The 18,530-nt window shown below is 38.1% G+C and overlaps 1 protein-coding gene across 3 annotated transcripts in view; it reads right to left on the bottom strand.

The window, feature by feature from the left end:
* AGL (amylo-alpha-1, 6-glucosidase, 4-alpha-glucanotransferase) overlaps nucleotides 1-13,986 on the bottom strand; it is a 79,634-nt gene extending 65,648 nt beyond the window's left edge. For 2 of the 3 annotated variants that reach the window (XM_027868260.1, XM_027868262.1), the window contains exons 1-5: nucleotides 13,695-13,757; nucleotides 13,046-13,180; nucleotides 3,630-3,840; nucleotides 2,536-2,702; nucleotides 1,940-2,143 (exon numbers count right to left, since the gene is read on the bottom strand). In XM_027868260.1, the coding sequence (XP_027724061.1) occupies nucleotides 1,940-2,143; nucleotides 2,536-2,702; nucleotides 3,630-3,840; nucleotides 13,046-13,127 (664 nt within the window). In that variant the 5' untranslated portion in view covers nucleotides 13,128-13,180; nucleotides 13,695-13,757. Of the gene's footprint in view, nucleotides 1-1,939; nucleotides 2,144-2,535; nucleotides 2,703-3,629; nucleotides 3,841-13,045; nucleotides 13,181-13,694; nucleotides 13,758-13,962 lie in introns of those variants that run through there. The other variant, XM_027868261.1, reaches the window with a different exon arrangement.
* Nucleotides 13,987-18,530: the final 4,544 nt, after the last annotated feature.

Genomic DNA, 18,530 nt, shown 5'->3' with positions numbered 1-18,530 from the left:
GTGTTGGACTACATGGCTTCTGAGATCCTTTCCAGATTTTAATCTATGATCCCTAGGTAGCTATTTTGTACCAGCATGGAAATTCTCTATGTTCTTTAAGTCTTACCCAAGAGCAATATTTTTGTTCATGACATCCATAGATTAATAGAAATTTAGAGCTGAAAGGACCCTGAGATCATATAGCTTAGGGACTTTCAATTAAGACAGCAGCATGTTAGGACCTAGAGGAGTCCAGGACTATCATATAAACACTCCCAATAAGTTCTAAACATACATGAGAAGGCATAATGAGAAAGAAAACCAAGGAGAAATGTCTATCAACTCCTCCACCTAGTCCAGGGCTATATAAAAAGACTGCCAGAAACCTATGGAGATTCTGAGTGAAGACAAGACAAGGTAGGCAGAAGGCATTGCATGCAAGAGGCCCAGACTCAAAGCAGGAGACAAAGCCAGACCATGGCCCAGGCAAGTCCACACCCAAGCCACTGCAAGAGCACTTTGGGTCTCGTAGGAAGCCTATTACTAACACAAATGACAACACTTGGATGGGGCATTGGTCAAGGCAGAGTCAACTCCAGGTTTGTGACTGTGAAGGGGAAAAGAGATAGAAGAAGCCAAAACCCAAGTCAAGCCACTGGGAAACTAAATGAAAACCCAGGAATTCCTGCAGGATGAGGGGCCTAATCTTAACCACTGTATCCTGAACCAAGTAGGGCCTGCTTATATCAACTCAGATTCTAAGAAGAAGCAGAATATATCCCAAACACAAAAACCCAATTCCAGAACTGAGGCTAATATATCAAACAAATATATTAAATAAAATATATTAAACAAAATTTAAAAAAATATTAAGGACTGAGTGTAGCCCAAGAGATAAAGCCAGATGAAGAAAAGAGTGACACCACAAGTCCAAGTACAGCTTCAAAAGGAAAAAATGACCTAGCAACAAAGTCTATAAGACTGCCTTGGAAGAAATGAAGCATGAGATTTAAGGAAAGAAAGAGTAAACATCTATGAAAGGGGCATGGCAAAGGGAATAGATGAAGGGCAGTGGAACAGAAATAGACTGCTTCATTAACAGATCACTAGTATTATGTACACTCCTTTTTCGCCATCTTTTTTGTAAAGAAAGGAGTATGGGGCAATGAGTGGAAAAAATAAGAGAACAGGATAGAAGAAAATACACAATTAGTCATAACCATGAATAAGAATGAGATGAACTCATTCATAAAATGAAAAAAGATGGCAGAATGAATTAAAGGCAAAATCCAATATGTTGTTTAAATAAAATACATTTGAAACAAATATTTATATAGTTAAAATAAGGGGCAAGGGTAAAATCTACTATACTTTGAGCGAACAAAAAAAACAGGAGTAGCAATCATGACCTCAGGCAAGGTGTCAGCAAAAATTGGCCTGACTAAAAGAGACAAACAAGGAAATTATATTATGCTTAAAGATAATGAAATCACATAGCAAAAATCACCTCAGTTTACAGATGAGCAAACAGATTCTAGGTCAACATTTGACATCTTCAGGGCAAATTCTGATTGCCTTGATATTCTTTGCTTTAAGTAATGCTCATTCATTTATATACAGATCAAAATAATATTTTTTTTTTACATCAAATGACAATTGATCACGCTGAAAAGTACCATGCTTCATACTGAAACAATGTAGCAATAGGTCCTTAGTATGATTACTTCTCCCTGCTTCAACAAACTTTTTCAAATAATTAGTCTCATCATTTTATCATACTCTGTGCAAATTGCAATCACCACCAGTAGCATCATTTTTGAAAATGAAAGACAATATATTGGATAACTGATAACTATTCTGAAAAAAGCATACTCTCAAGGGCTATGTTCTCTCACAATAATAAAATTAATGTTTAAAGTATTTGTAAAAGTAAATAAAGTCAATTTAATGAAGTTCATACCAGTATGGTTGTAGACAACATCAGTAATACAAAGAATGTTCCATTCCCTTTTCATTTTTTCAACCAGTTGTCCGACATCACTCCAAGTATACTGTTTATTAGGTGTAGAAAAGTCAGGACTCAGTTCCAACTGATTAGACAATGAATAACATGACCTAGACAGCCCCAAAGTCTGAAGTGGGGTAAAATGAATCATGTTGTAACCTGCAAAATATTTCATTTTATTAACATTAAGAAAAAAATCTAAGAAGTTGATAAAAAAATAAAAACATATAAAATGTATACTAAAGAAACTACAAAGCACATATAAGAATACATTCTTTGTATAAATTTTTTTTCAAATGAGAACTAAAAATATTTATTTAATAAGATCTCATTTATCAGCTTGCTGCTAATTTTTTATGTTTTAAAGTAAATTCTTAGGAAATGACAATGACATACTTTTATTACTTGTCACTATATGAAATTTATGACATGTAAATAAATGCACTGAGACCTACACTGAAAGTGAGTATCTAAAACTTTGAAATTAATTTTTATAAGAGATAACAATAACGTGTGGTTCTAATGACATTTAAAATTTTTTTTACTATTACCCGATTCTTTTGCAACTCTGAGTCTGCTTTCCCATTCATCAAAAGGTCCTAAACATTTGGCTAGAAATGTCTGGAGAGTAACACAGTCCAAATGTAATACTTGATTATCAGTTCCAATGTGTAAAATAGGGTCCACGACTATATAACCTCCACCACTCTTCTCATTTCTTAAAAAAAAAGAAAAAGGAAGACAATAAGAATATAATTGATATTATTCTTTTTATAGTTAAAAGATTTAAATGTTCATTTATAAAAGCCTACACTGATATGCTTACAATTATAGACCATAAGTACAGGCTTTTATAAAAGAACATTTCTTAATCTCTGCAGTTTTTATAGTTATGTTATTTAACTGTTATTTTTTTTTTTAAATTTACTGCCATCAAAATTCAAGTTTTAGTAACAGGAAAAGTTGTTATTCTCTCTTTTCACTGGGTCACACCTTACAATTTTAGAAGCACTTAATTAAAAAACTATATTGAATAACAATTTTGTAGTATGATTGGCTTAATAGTGATGAGTAAGATTTCTTTTAAAAAATACATGGTTTAAAAAAAAGCTACATAATACAATTAAAGGTACAAATATAAATTTGATCATATATATATACATATATGCATGTATGTGTATATGTGTGTGTATATGTATGTTCTTTTCGTTAAGTGAGGTTCAGAAGTTCTATTAAAAGTTTGCAAAGTTTCATGAACCAGAATTTATAGCTGAATAAAAAAAAATTAAAATTATATTGGAGGTTTGCTAAAAAGATGCTACTAGAACCCCCAAACATCAATTTCCACAAAAAAATTCTTGTTCAATTTACATTACAAATGATAGTGTAAGATATCACAGAGTTTTATTTTAACTATCTTGTATAACATTCAATAAACATCTGTTGCACAAGTGGCTATGTAACACTTCATGCTATGCAGAAAGTACTCTACTGATTATTAGAAATTAGTTGATATGACCCTTTATCAGGTGGCAAAAAAGCATAAGAAAAAATCTCTTTGCCATTACCCATACTTTATTTTTTGCTAACTTAAGGGTACAAAATTTTAAATCCACATTTTTCACATATACAAGGCTTTACTTACTCCTGATTGAAATAATATTGAAATGATCCAGCTTTTTGAAGATTAAGTTTACAGTATTTGTCTGAATCATCTTCCCTTTCTGTTGGATTTTCCCAAGCAAGGGGCCGGAACTTTTGTCGACTAAATTCTTCTCCAGGATGTGGATAATTTGTGTAGACAGTTACTGTCTTCCCTTGTAAAGTTGGGCCTAATCGGAATTGTAGTTCAAAACCTGGAAAAGCCAGTTGTTAATAAAGTTACTGTAATTTTTAGCAATCATATAAAATTTACATATTTAAATAAGTACACAAATAATTTTAATTAATACAATTATTTTTGGCAAGCTTGCATCCAAAATGCATATTTTTGGGTTTTTTTTTTTGGATGAGGATTAGGGTAGGGAAATGCCTACCCTAAATTCAAACACATAGAAAACCTCAGAATTTACTATGGATTATCCAAAGGTATTTAGACATTTCTGGATTTGTCCAATGAAACAGATCCTCTCTAGGCCTATGTTCTCATATATAAAATAAAGAGGTAAGATAAAATGATCTCTATGGTCCTTTCACAGCTCTAAATCTATGATCTATTGTCTTCCAAAGGAATTAAATTCATGAAAGATGATAAGGGGCAAAAGGTGATGTAATTTACTGGAATAATTTTTAAAAATTGAAAAAATTAAAAATAAATTTTTTTTACAAACTTATGTAAAATATTTGAGTAACCACAAAAATTATAAAACTTCCTTCATATCAATACAAGGATTATTTTCTCACTGGAGAAAATGGTGCCATTTTGAACAAATACAAGTATCAGAGTTCAGCTGCCTGAGCATATTTAAATAACCTGTCTCCTGTTCAGTTTATACAAATAATGCTTCCTGGATCATCCATGAATTCAAAGAAGTTATAGTACAAAGGTTAACAGCCACCCAAATAGTTAAAGTTTATCACTGAGAACCACTACATCTAGTTGCATATGCTTTATATAGAGTAAATGAAACTATTATACAGTAAATAAGCTTACCTGCATCAACCTCCACACTTAACAAGTCATTTTGCTAAAAATAGCTGAGGTCACAGTAGTACATGATGTTATTATCTTATTCCTCATAGTTATACTAGGAATATTTTTCTCAAATTAACTATGCTTTCTCTCAGGCAACAACAAATAAGATATTTCAAAGCTGTCATCTTCCAAATTTATTCAAATGTTCTTTTCCTAAAACTATGTGGGTTCAAGCTCTGGAAAGGAAATCTTTACTTAATGTTTTATAAGAGCAATAGTAAACATAATTCTAGACAGATGTATAAGAAAGGTGAAAAGACTTCAAGTGTTAGTAATCACAAAGATTTAATATTCTATTTTCTATCAACTAGAATTTTCCATATCAAAGGATCATGAAATCTGATTTTTAACCATGTTCAATATGTGATAATTTTCTTCTCCATTCACTACTACTAAATAGTATTTCATAAAATCACAGAATCTGAGAGTTGGAAGAGATCTAATTAGCAATTTAGCCCAACCCACACACAAAAGGAATTTCTACTCTAACATATCCTATAAGTGGTTGTTTGACCTCTATCTGAAAAGTTTCAAAAATGAAAAATCAAGGCAGCCTATCCATTTTTGGACAACTCAACACTTTAGGAATGTTTCCTTACAACAGTCCTAAACTGACCTCTTTGTTACTTCTGTCCATTGCTCTTGATTCTACCTTTTGGGGACAGTTAAGTCTGATCTCTCCTTTACATGACAACTCTTCAAATACTTGAAGACAGCCATCACATACTTCCTGAATCTTCTCTGCTTCACATTGAACACACCCAATTCATTCAACTCTTCATCATACAGCATGGACTCAAGGTCCTTTATTATGGTTGCCCTCCTCTGCCCTTTCCAGCTTACCAATGTCCTCCTTTAAACTGTGAAGCTTGGAACTGAAAACAAATTTCCAGATTTCAAAGTTCTGTCAAGGATACCAGCATTCTCCCAGTCACATAGGCTGGTAACCTTGATGTCACATCCTTGACTCCTCACTCTTCTTCTCCTTTATCCAATCAGTTGTCCACTTGTTTTGACCTTTGTAACATCTCTCAAATATGCCCCCTTCCTTCCTCAGACACTGCTACCAGCAGTTCTTTATCACCGCATGCCTGGACTACTGCAAAAATCTGCTGATTGGTCTTCCATTCAGCTATCAAAATGATCTTCCTAAAGTACAAAGCTCTCCATTCCTACCCACCTCCCTCCCACTTCCAATCAACCCCAGTGGTTCCCTATTGCCTCCAAGATTAAATATAAAATTCTGTTTGACTTTCAAAGCCTTTCATAACCTGGCCCTTTCCTACCTTTCCAGTCTTCTTATACCTTAGTCTCCCTCAATATACTCTTTGATTCAGTGACACTGGCCTCCTTGCTATTTCTTAAACAAAACACTCCATCTCCTGACTGAACATTTTCACTGGCTGTCCCCCATGCCTGAAATGTTCTCCCCCTTCACACCTTTACTTTCTGGTTTCTCTGGCTTCCTTAGAAATCCAATATCAGCCAAACTCCCACTTCTGCAAAAACCATTTACCATTGCTCCTCAATTTTAATGCATTCCCTCTAAGATTATCTCCAATTTATCTTGTATATATTTTGTTTGCATACTGTCTCCCTTATTATATTTCAAGCTCCTTAAGGGTAGGGACTGTTTCTTCTTTCCTCTGTATGATTACATACAAAATCCTTGGCACAGAATAGGTGCTTAATAAATGCTTATAGACTTCAGCTGGCTAGACTGTTCATAGAGAGTACTAATATGTAAGAGTACTAGAAAGGTAGAGATGAATCACACTATAAGCAACTTTAAATAACAGGTGAATTTACATTTGATTCTAAAAGTATGAGCCACTAGAATTTAAAGAGGGGAGTGGTGCAGATCTTATGTTTTAGGAAAATTCCTTTCACAGCTGGAGAATGAACTGGAATAGGGGGAAATTTGAGACAGGGAGACCAATTAGGTGATCAAGGTGAGAGATGATGAAAACCTGAACTAGGACTGTAAATGAAGAGAAGTATATGAAAGACATTTTACAGAGAGAAATCACAAAAACTTGACAACTGATTGGAGATGTTAAGTGAGAGAAGAATCCAGAAAGACACCAAAGTTAAGAACCTATGTGACTTGGGAGTAATACCCTTAAGAGTAATGTGGAAGCTTGAAAGAAGGGAGATTTGAGGGAAAAGATAATTAGCTCTGTTTAGACATGTTGACTTTGAAATACCAATGAGATATATAGTTCAAAATGTCCCATAGGCAGTTAATGATATAGGACTAGAGCTTAAGACTGAAGCTAGAACCATTAACAACTAAGTACTCTGAGTCTGGCCATTCAACCAGTTTTGAGTTATCTATGTAATTGCATTATCTAGTCCACATCTCTCCATCTCTGCCACAGTTATTTTAAGAGATTCTTTATCAAAAGTTTAGCTAAAATTTAGGTAAATCATATTTGTTGCATGCATTTCCTTTATCCATTACTTTAGTAATCCTTTAAAAAAAGTAAATGAGGTCTATCTTCTTGTTGATGAAATCATGCTGACTCTTTGTAATCATTTTCACTGCTTCATCAATGTGGCTATACTTTCCAGTAAAGCAGATTCAAAATTCTTTATACTTTAACATTTTCATGAGTTGTGGCCAAAAAATTTAATCATCTGGCAGCCACACTTTGGCTTCACTATATTCAGCAAGTCTTGTATATAGTTGAGGCCTCTACAATTTGGTAGAACCTGCCAGAGACTACATGCTTTGCTGGCACAGTCTATGAGAAACTATGAATATATTGTTTATACCATTAGAATATAAGCTTCTTGAGGGCAAGGCCAGTTTCATTTTTGTCTCTCAGCAGTCAGCATGGTGCCTGGCACATAGTGCTTAACAAACACTGATTGGTAAAGGGAATTCAGTGGAGAAAGTCATGGTAAATTAATGGAACTGCTGATTATGTTGTTGTTCAGTTGTTTCAGTTGTGTCTGACCCCATTTGGGTGTTTTTTTTTTTGTTTGTTTTTTTCGGGTTTTTTTGGCAAAGATATTGGAGTGGTTTGCCACTTCCTTCTCCAGTTCATTTTACAGATGAGGAAATTGAGGCAAACGGGGTTAGGTGATTTGCCCAGGGTCACACAACTAGTAAGTATCTGAGGCCAGATGTGAATTTCCTGACTCTAGACCCAGCACTGTATTCACTGTGCCACCTACCTGCCCAACTGCTGATTATATTATTTCATTAAAGTTTTCCTAACTATTGATATTTATTAAGTGAGATGCAGAGCTACTCTTTTTTTTTTTTTTTGGCTAGGCAACGGGGTTAAATGATTTGCCCAGGGTCACACAGCTAGTAAGTGTTTTGTGTCTGAGACCGTATTTGAACTCAGGTCCTCCTGACTTCAGGGCCAGTGCTCTATCCACTGTGGCACCTAGCTGCCCCCAGAGCTACTCTTGATGAAAGTACTGAACTGTGATTCAGGAAACTTAGGTTCTATTCTCAACTTTATCACTAAATAGCTGTGTGACTTGGAGTATAATCTCTCTAGGTGTTAACTTTCTCACAGATAACGGAATGGTGACCTGTAGGATCTTTTTCAGGCATAACACTCCATATTATAACAAGAGCTTGCATTCATTTTATGCTTTGAGGTTTACAAAGCACTTCATAGACATTCTCTAGCTTGATCCTCACAAAAACTGTGAGGTGGACAGTCATCTTCATTTAGTAACTAAGGAAACAGAAACACAAAGAGCCAAGTGAGCTGTCCATGGTCACACAGCTAAGAACTGTTGTAAGAGGAATTTGAATCCAGGTTTTTCCTGACTCCAAGTCCGGCACTACACCATTAAACATATTAAACACTACTATTCATGTGACACTACATGAAGTACTCTACCACAAAGTAAAATAGTCTCAAAGGAATGTTGGAAGTCACACAGCTAATAAGGGGCAGAGGTAGGCATTACTTGAACCCAGGCCCTTGTAACATCAAGGCAAGTGCCTTTTCTAATGAATTATACTGCCAGGCCTGATAGGAGTTAATAATTATATATATAAAGTGCCTTAAGGTTAGCAAGGAGCTTTGTGTATATTCTCATTTGATCCATGTAACAGACAGTATCAACATTTCAAAAGGGGATTAAGAAAATACATAACAGCAATCAGGAAATAACTCATCAGGAACAACCACATTCAGTAACAGAAATAGACATTTCTATTTTATAAAAATGTACATTTTTGTGCAGTTTTTTTTTGAAGAGACATTTGATGGGGGAGGAAAATCACTACCATCAATCAATTAAATCAAGGGAGTTTCTATAGAAGGATTGGCATTTTAAGATAATCTTTTAAGGAGGTTGAGGAAAACATCTTTTATATATTTTACAGCAAAGCTAGAGAAAAAGGGCAGCTAAAAAATTAATATAAGCCTAGTCTGTACTAAGAAAAGTATACCTTCCAGGACTACAGAATAATATTGATAAGCTGGCAGGAAACCAAAAGAGGAGCAAAAGGATCATAAAGAACCCTGCTAACACACCATGTAAGGATTAGTTGAAAGAGGTGGGGGATTATTTGGCTAAGATAATGCTTAGCTGGGGCATGACAGTTGTAATCAAATATTAAAGGTCCAAAAGACAACAGAAGAAAAATAAAGACTTAGTCTGCTTGGTCTGTCCTAAGATGCAAATTGGAAGCCACAGTTTTAAGGTGAAAAGAAACAAATGTAGGGGTGATGTAAGGATGAAGTTCCTCACAATCACAATCATCCAAAAATAGAACGGGTTTCTTTGGGAGGGTCTCCAACCTTGGAAGTTTTCAAGAAAAGTCTAAATAATAACTCATTGGTTATGCTTCAAGAGAGATTTTTCTTCTAAAGTCTTACACGAGTAAAAAAAATAGCATGAGATGGAAGAGGTCTAGGATGGTTAGATAGCAGCTGAAGATGATTTTTTGGTTTTAGTGGATTGCAAACTCATCAGGAATTAGCTGTGTGATGTGGCAGTCAAAAAAAGCTTAATCTTTGGCTAAATTATTAGGGGTTTACTTCCAAGAATGGGAGGTGGAGGGGGGAGAATAGTTCCACTATGCTCTGCTCTTGTCAGAAGTCATCTGTAATACTGTGTTTGTTCATTTGTGGGCACTATAATTTAAGAAGGACAGAGATAATCTAGACTCTCCAGAGGAAGGTAACCAGGATGTTGAAGGGGCTTGAGTCCAAATCATGTGAAGATCTGAAGATATTATGTATGTTTAGTGTGGAGAAGACAAAGAGACAGGAAGGGAGGAGATGTGTGGGGCATGATAGCTATCTATCTTTAAGATCTGAAGAGCTGTAATGTAAAGGAGAGATAAGACATGACTGTTTGTCCCCAACAAGCAGAATCAGAAGCAACAGATGGAAGTTACAATTTAGTAGTGATCAGAAAAATCTTCCCAATAATTCAAGCTGTCTAAAGGTGGAATGGGCTAACTTGAGAAATGGTAGGCTCTCTCTCTTTAGAGATCTTCAAACAGGCTGGACAGCCCCTTATCAGGCATTCTCAAATTCTTTGATTCTGTCATTCTTTGGGTATAGGTTGGATTTAAATGGCCTCCCTTTGAACTCTGAAATTCTATAATCGAATTTATTGAAATCGAGCTGAATACCAGAGGTAAACCCTAAAGTAAGAGGTATGGAGTAGATTAGGCAAAGGGATGGAACAGAAGTCAGATCCAGTCTGGGGTGGTTTCCAGGACGTATGGTATAACTTGCTTTATAGTAGTGCCCCACAGTTATTTCAGTTTTACCGTGTGCCTGAAATCCCCAAATGGGTCTGTGGCTACATAGCTCCCTCTCCTTGAAAATCCATTCTTCAAACAGAGACCAAGTTAAAAGCAAGTATTTACTAAATATCTACTATTGTAACCAGGGCTGTATTTCTGCAGTCACTAATACATCAAAACTATTTTAACTTTATATCTGGTGTCAATGAGCAAGTTTTTAAATGCCTATTACTGTGACAAGCACTGTTACTTCGGGGATATAAAGAGGTTAAAATTCAGGAGGGAAGAGTTAACACACAAGAAAATTAAACAATTTTAAATGCCAAATTAAACATTTAAAACAATTAAAATGCCAAACTGTAGTAATTATAATTGCAATATATATTCAGAGAAAGGTAAGACCTGTGAAATTACAGTATTAAAGAAAAGTTTACCAGAAATAGAATTTGAGGTCTTAAGAACAGATAGGATTTGGATAGATGGAGAAATAAAGAGAAGATAGAAACATGGGAAAATACAGTATGAGCAAAATGACGATTAATATAGACTATATAGGGGACAGTAGCAGACAAATATGAGTGGTGTGGAGGACATGTGTTCAAAAGCAATGGATTATTATGTTGGATAGCTACACCAAATTACTGAGAGCCTTAAGATACAGGAAGAGGAGATTAGACTTTCCATGGTAAGCATAAGGAACCATTGTAGTTTCTCATGCAAGTAAAAAACTAAAAGCTATATTTTAGAAATGTAATTCTAGACAGACTGAGAGAGATAAGAGGGAGAAAGACTACCAAGAAGGTTTCTGTAGTAATACACAAGGATGTGATGAGTGAGAATAGACATTTTGAAGGAACTGTTAGCAGGACTTAGTGACATGAAGGTGATAAGTAAAAGAAAACTCCAAGGCTTCTAATCCAGGAAACTGAAAAATGAGTACTGAAGGCAGCAGCTAGAAAGCATATCAAGTTTGAGATTAGGGATACCAGGAGAAGTTGGAAAAAAAGAGCAACATCATGGCTTTGAACAGGCTAAATTTAAGGTAATAGTAGAAAATCCAAGTGGGGAAATACTCCTGGCAATATAGGATTAGAACACAAATACAGAACAGACAAAGGCAGAGAAGTCCAACAATGACAAGAACTAGAAAAATGCAGCCATTGTGAAAGCTGAAGGAAAAGGGTTTACAGGAGCAGATAGGTGTTCAAGAGTGCCATATACTGAATTTATAAGAGCCTTCTATACAGGGCACTGAGCTAGGTACTGAGGGAGATAGAAAGATTAAGACATAATCCTTGCCCTCAAGGATCTCACAGTGTAAAGGTAGGGATACAACACAGAACACATACAAATGACTAAAATATAAACTGATATATAAATGCATGAAAGGTACAAAGCAATGAGTGGACTGAGGAAGGAAATATCATTTATGATTAGAGGAAATAAGGGAAGACTTTGTAAAGGAGGCAGCATTTGAGTTGGATCTTAGAGACTAGGAAAGGTTTCAAGGGGCATGGGTAGGAGCAAGGGAAGACAAGGGTTTACCAGAAGGGCCCAGAGCACAGAAACACTGAATACACCAGTTTGGCTATAGCATGAGGTCTACAGAAGGGAGTGCTATAAGATAAGGCTGGGAAGTAGGGTAGTGCCAAACTGCAGGGAGTTCTTAAACTCCTCTGACAGGCTATGGAACTTGGACTAGGCAATTATGAGCCACTGAAGGGCTTTTAAGCAAAGTAATGAAGAAAAGTTAACTTAAAAATGGCCATTGGATGTTCACATATTCAATAATACTGCTTTAACAGCTGAAATCCTTCCAGCACACTTTCAAAGAATTTCAAGATACACCCCCTGATAGCTAGTGTGCGCAATAATGAAGAGATAATGGATTTTTTGCTTAATCTAAATTTAAATTTTAGAAGTTAAACTGGCAAAGAGTATTAAAGGATTGTAAAACTTTAGAAAAATCTATCATCTCGAAAATATTTTAAGTGATCTTACATCCAGATGAGAAAAGAGTAAATCTATAGTTATTCATAGAGAAATATAATTTGATTTTTAAAAATCATAATTCAAGCATTACTTTCAATATTGTTTGAGAAAGAATTTCATTTAACCAAAAATATTTAACTTTATCCTTAACTAGCTTTTAGAGGCTTTCAAGGGTCCTGTGAGTTTAATTTGTTCTTTTACTATTATCAATATTAGGGATAAATGTGGGGAACTGAAAGAAAAATATTTAAAAAATCCCCCAACTATAAACATTTACAATCTCAAATGTGAACTAGGAGTTGAATCATTTAATTTGCATGTGTCATTTTTTTTTAAGATCAGCAATAGAATTCTTACCACTATGTAAGTAATCCTTAACAGGAATTAACGGGAGTGGGCATGCCGAGCCCAATGAAATGGTTCCATGATTATTATAATTACTTTCTAGATCTTTTTTAAAAGCAAAATAATTTTAGAACACTCAGCAGCAATCATTTATTACAAAGAAAGTCATGCAGTAATGTAGTTTTTCCTGTCTCTGATAATCTCAAGATAAATATTTTGGAAGTCTTTTCTTTTTCATTCATAACTACAGAATTAAGATAACAGAAAGTTAAGGAAATACCTTCCTACCTACCTTGTTCAAGCCTGAAGAGAGTCTTTTCTAGTTTTTCCATGTCGTTTAAAAGTAAAATTCGAACTTGCTTAATGTGATCCATTTTGGCTTCCAAATGATTCGAAGAGAATTACTTCAAAAATGAATAAATTGTCCCTACAAAACAAATAAAAATATAAAACAGGGAAGAAAAGAAAATACCTCCATACCTTAATTTCTGCAGTTGATGGTTGCACTTACATGTTCTCAAACACCCTAGCAGATACACAGAGAGAACAATTCCTGCAAACAGGACTCGAAGATCCTGGTAAAAATTATAGCCTAAGAGGCAAAGCAAAAAGAAGCCCACGGATTTTTATTAATGCAGACTTCAGAATCTGCATGGAAATGCAATCTGCTTCAGAGGAGACCCGTGTGGGGAGACAAATAATCTGGTCGCCTCTGAGTGACACCTGCGCCCGCGGCTCTCTATCAGTCCGCCCAGAGATGCCAGGTGGGAGATAGCCCCTCCGACTCCAAATTCGGGCAGGAGGTCGCCGAGGGGGTGGGAGGGGCGTGGGGACAGGGGAAACAGCTGCAGCCCTCGGAATGTTTTCCATAGATAAAGAATGTACAGAGAAAGAGAGATATAGATAGAAAGGCATTATATCCCCGAGAGGTCAGCACTTACGGGGAGCCAGAGGTACGTGCAGCCGCCGGGACACCGCGGGCCGGCAGCAGGGGTAGGCGGGGCTTCGGCGGCTGGGGTGGGAGGTGGATACGAGGGACGGGAGGGGGGAGGGGCGCAAAGGACACTGAGGGAGGCTGGGAAGGGCACCGGAAGAGCCGGCGCTGAGGAGGGAGGCAGCTCCTCTCTCTCCCCGCCCCGCCAGCCCAACCCCGCTAGCTCCAGGGTCCCGGGCCGCGCGCGGACACAGCCACACACCCCCCACACACACCAACGGGACGGGCGGCCGCCGTCGCTGGGAGATGCAGGGGGAAGGGGGGTGGGAGCTGCGGCCGCCACTCTCTTCTTCCCCAACGACCGCTTGTCTTAGCAGTGATATCCGGGAGGGACTGGACCCACTTGCCGGGGCTGCAGAGTCTCGCGAGAGTGGGGAACTTTTCTCTCTCTCTCTTCCCCCTCCCCCCTGTCTTCTTGGTCTCCGTGTAACTGAGGCACTGGACCCGTCCACCTCGGGCCGGACCGTACTAGGCAGGGAGGAGGTGGGGAGGACGGAGAACCTACCGCCACCTCCCCTCGAGAAAAAAAAAACAAGAAACCACGTGGGGTAGGGGAGCGTTTTCTCTCTCTTGTGTTTGGGAAATGAATGGCCTGAGGTGGTGGGTGTACCCCGTCGAGGATCTTGGGGACCCCGTGGGGTGCTGGGCCTGCCCTTTGAGGGCTGTTGCTCTCACAGAACAAGATCGTTCGTGTTTACATCTCCAGCAATGGTCATCCAACATCTGCTTAAAGACCTTACGGATACTGAATCTCACTTTTCTCCTAAGCGACTTATGCCATTTTTAAACAGCTTGAATTGTTCATTTTTTCTTATGTTGCCCTGACGTTTTCCTCCCTCGGAACTCACATTTGTATAGTGTTCGAAGGTTTGCAAAATACTTTCTCCACAACTCTGTGAAGCAGGGAGTACAAGAATGATTTTTCCATTTCAGTTCAATATCCGCTTTACCTTGTAGGCTCTCAACATAGGAAGAGTGTAAGCCCTAATTTCTAATGTGATAGCTCAATGGAGATCAAGAGGGAATCGGAAGGGACCTTCGAGGTCAGCCATGCCACCCCCGGTCATTTTACTGATGAGGAAACTAAGGCTTAGGAAAAGGTTTTCACTGAGGTTACTTGAGCACTCAGCATCAAAGGTTAAGATATGAAACCCAAATCCTCTGATTCCGGAGCCATGGCTCTTTCCTTTCTACCAGCTGATCCTGGAGAACATTTTCAAGTAGGGTGTACATTGATTGATGTTTGGTATACTTTTGCTTTCTTTACTGTGTCCTCCATGGCTTTTTTTTTTCTCTGTTCCTATACCTATGAAGTTTATTTTTTAAAACTCACAAGTGTTACATGTGATATAAAAAAATGGTTGTTTGGTTTGGTTTTAACCAGGCCTATGATTTCTTTGGTTTGATTTCTTCTAACTCCCAGCCAGGAAATTCTGGCTCACAGTATTACTCTTTGGCTTCCCAAAGCATGCTACTCAAACTTCCTTCCCGTTGAAGCTTTCATTATTCCACATTCCAAAAGATCACCTTCCTCTATTACCCTTGACCGCCATAAAAACTGTGATTCAGTACCCCACTGCCAATGATCTCAGCTAGATATTAGAAGGAAAACAATCCAGGAGATGCATGATGTTAGAGTGAAAAGTACATTCAACCTGATTTCTGAGGAGCAGGGTCACTGCCCCAGTAATGCTGCCTACTGGTTGTGTGACTTTTGCAAGAATTGAGTGGAAAAAAGTAGGTGAAAGGGCTCTGTCAATAGTAGGGAGCACAGATTTAAGGCTATTCAACCAATTTGCTGGAAGTACTGAATAGTCCATTTTCCGGAGGTGCATTTCCATTTTAAAAGAGTAATTGTCAACCCAGAATAGTCTCTTAATTTGGGGAATTTGAGCATGTAAGAAAAAGTCAAGTAAAGTGGGAATTTCAAGGGAGGAGGACTTTTCTAAAGGGAAAGGAAAGTATTAGGAAAAGTGCTTTACAGATTTCTTAAATCTCCCCAGCCTTGGGACTACCAATTTCCTTTTGCTACAAAATACAAAACAAAAAAACAAAACAAAACCCCAGCCCTGATCAGATCAGGTATTTCCATATAAAGTACTAGAACTGCCTCCACAAGTCATGCACAAAATTTGTAATCACAGTAACAACTGTGAACCTCTTATAATGTAAGGTGAAGCTTTAGAATGTAAGCAACAATTATATGGGACTGCAGTGGAGATATGTGCACCTGTCAGAGAAGTGGACTGTGGCATGACCCCAATGACTGTGTGACTAAACAGCTGAGGGAATGGGGGTGGGATGGGAAGATGGATCTCAATCTCATGTCACCCTTCTGGAGATAGTCAATCATGGGGGCTTGTCTCTCACACAACTATCTCCCCTCTTCATTATCAATTAACACTTTCACTCTGCCCCCTGAATTGCCTGGCATTGGCTCCTCTAGTCAGTTATAATAAAATGACCCAGGAGTGCTGCAATTATGCAGGAAATATCTGTCTTTCTCTCCCATTCCATTATCTCATAGCTTCTACAAGAACTGGCTCTAAGATCTCGAATGTGCAACAGCTCTCTCCCCAATCCTTCATTTTTTTTCTGTGAGAGCACAGCATGATGAGTAAGGTATCTATTGATTTCAGTCTGCAGCTAGTGATTGTGCAAATAGGGAGAAGGGGATAGATACAAGAAATGTTATAGAGATAGAAAAGATAATATTTGGCATTTGATTGGGTAAGTGGAATAAGGGAAAGTTAATCTTGGATGACATCAAGGTTTTGAACCTGGATTGACTGGAAGGATGGTGGTGTCTTAGAGTTCCAGCTTGGGGAACCTGCGGCCTCCAGGCCATATGTGGCCTTCTAGGTCCTTGGGGGCAACCTTTTGACTGACTCCAAGTTTTAGAGAACAAATCTTTTTATTAAGGGGATTTGTTGTGTTAAGTTTGGATTCAGTTAAAGGGATGCACTTGAGGACCTAGAGGGCCACATGTGGCCTTGAGGCCACAGGTTCTCCACCTCTGCCTTTGACAGTAATAGGAAGGTTAAGAAGAGGGGTGGATTTTGGGGGAAAGATAATGTAATGAGATCTGCAATACAGATTGAAACCCATGATCTCATGATTCCTCTAGGACTAACTCCTTCCTCTATGTCCTGAAACCTTGAGTCTGAGACCTGTTCTTTCCCTCTGTCTATCACCTAGCAGACATTCTGACTCCAGACTCTGGATGGACCTCCAGAGTGCTCCACTTCCAAAAAGATATCTTTCACTTAATCTGCCAATACCCTACAAGCTGTTTCCACTGGTTATCAGTCTCTCTATGATGTTGGCACAGGTGCTTAGCTTTTCTTTAATTCAGTTTTTTCTGTGATCCATCTGTAAATGGAAGTGACTGCCTACTATTTTTTGCACATGAATTGAAAAATTATTGTAAATTCTTTTTAATTTTTTCAGTGAACTGGCTATCAGGTTGAATTATTCCATTTTAGATGACAGTGCGCATATCTATATTTAATCCTTAGTATCAAGCATGTCTTTGTGGAGCTATTCCCTTCCTCCTAACAACTCATGGAAGAAGGAAAGAGGAGGATATGACTAGTTACCTAGGGCTTACCTTAAACTGTGATTGATGATCAAGGATGACCTACACCTCTTAATTGGCTGAGGTTTTGATTTTTCTTTAAAACTCATACAGTTAAATCAGTGTTCTGGGTCAGGCTTAACTTAGGTTCAGTCTGGTAGTTTAGGTTCAAGATTAGAATGCAATGAAATAATTATGGGCTTTAAATTTTCAACAAAGATAAGTATTAACAAAGATACTCAACAATAAAAAGGATTGATAAAGATACAACATTGATTCTGGTAGGTGAGGCTCCCTTCTGCCTCGAATCTGTCTGGGTAGTATTACCCAGTCAGAAAAGTATGTTGGACAAGCCTAAAGGAGCACTGAGTCAACATGTAGAATGCCCTAGGCTTGGCCAGAAACCCAGATTACAGCACAAGAATGGAATTATCTTCCAATTATATAATCACAGGGACTTCTGGAGCCAAGATGGTGGATTAAGCAGTAAATCACTGTAACTCTCCCATACTGATCTCCAAACAACCATAAAGTAGAGCCCCCCCCCCCCCAAATCCTGGAACAGCAGAACCAACAAAAAGATGGAGTGAAACAATCTTTTAGCCCAAGAAACTTGGAGAATCAGCAAGAAAGGTCTGTCTCATTTGGATGAAAGGGGAGCACAGTCCAGGATGGGAAGCATCTCAGCAAGTCAGGAGCAAGCTCCACCTCAGTAAGCCAGTAGTAGATACTGAGCCCCAGTGTGGTGGAGCAGGCAAACACCAACATCAGGACCCCTCACATTCCAGGGGAACCCACAGACTCTAACTCCGAGAACCACCAAGTACTTCAGTGTAGCCCCAGGCAAACAGGCAGCCTCTAGAGGTCAGACCACCATGTGCTTCAGTGTAGGCACAGGGAAATGCAGAAACACCCCACTGGGCCTCAGCACAAGCCACACACCACTACTAGGATCCCAGCTAAGCCAAGGTAAGCTGTCAGACCCCTATGGCCTCTAGCAGTACCAGACGACTCCCACCTCATCCATTTAGTACAGCATCAGACACTAGGGTCCCCAGTGGGCCTCCAGGCAACATCAGTGAAGCACCAGGAAAATAGCCAGGGCCTGTAACTACTAGCACAAGAAGCCTAAGATAGTACCCATTCCACCATGGGAGCAGAGCTCAAATTTTTAAAAAAAGAAAAAGTCCCCCTGCCTCCACCAAA

This window comes from Vombatus ursinus, unplaced genomic scaffold (genome assembly GCF_900497805.2).
Source record: "Vombatus ursinus unplaced genomic scaffold, bare-nosed wombat genome assembly UNPS02014787.1, whole genome shotgun sequence".
NCBI classification, from domain to species: domain Eukaryota; kingdom Metazoa; phylum Chordata; class Mammalia; order Diprotodontia; family Vombatidae; genus Vombatus; species Vombatus ursinus.
Note: the sequence above shows the minus strand (reverse complement) of the source record. Positions and strands in the feature narration are given on the sequence as shown.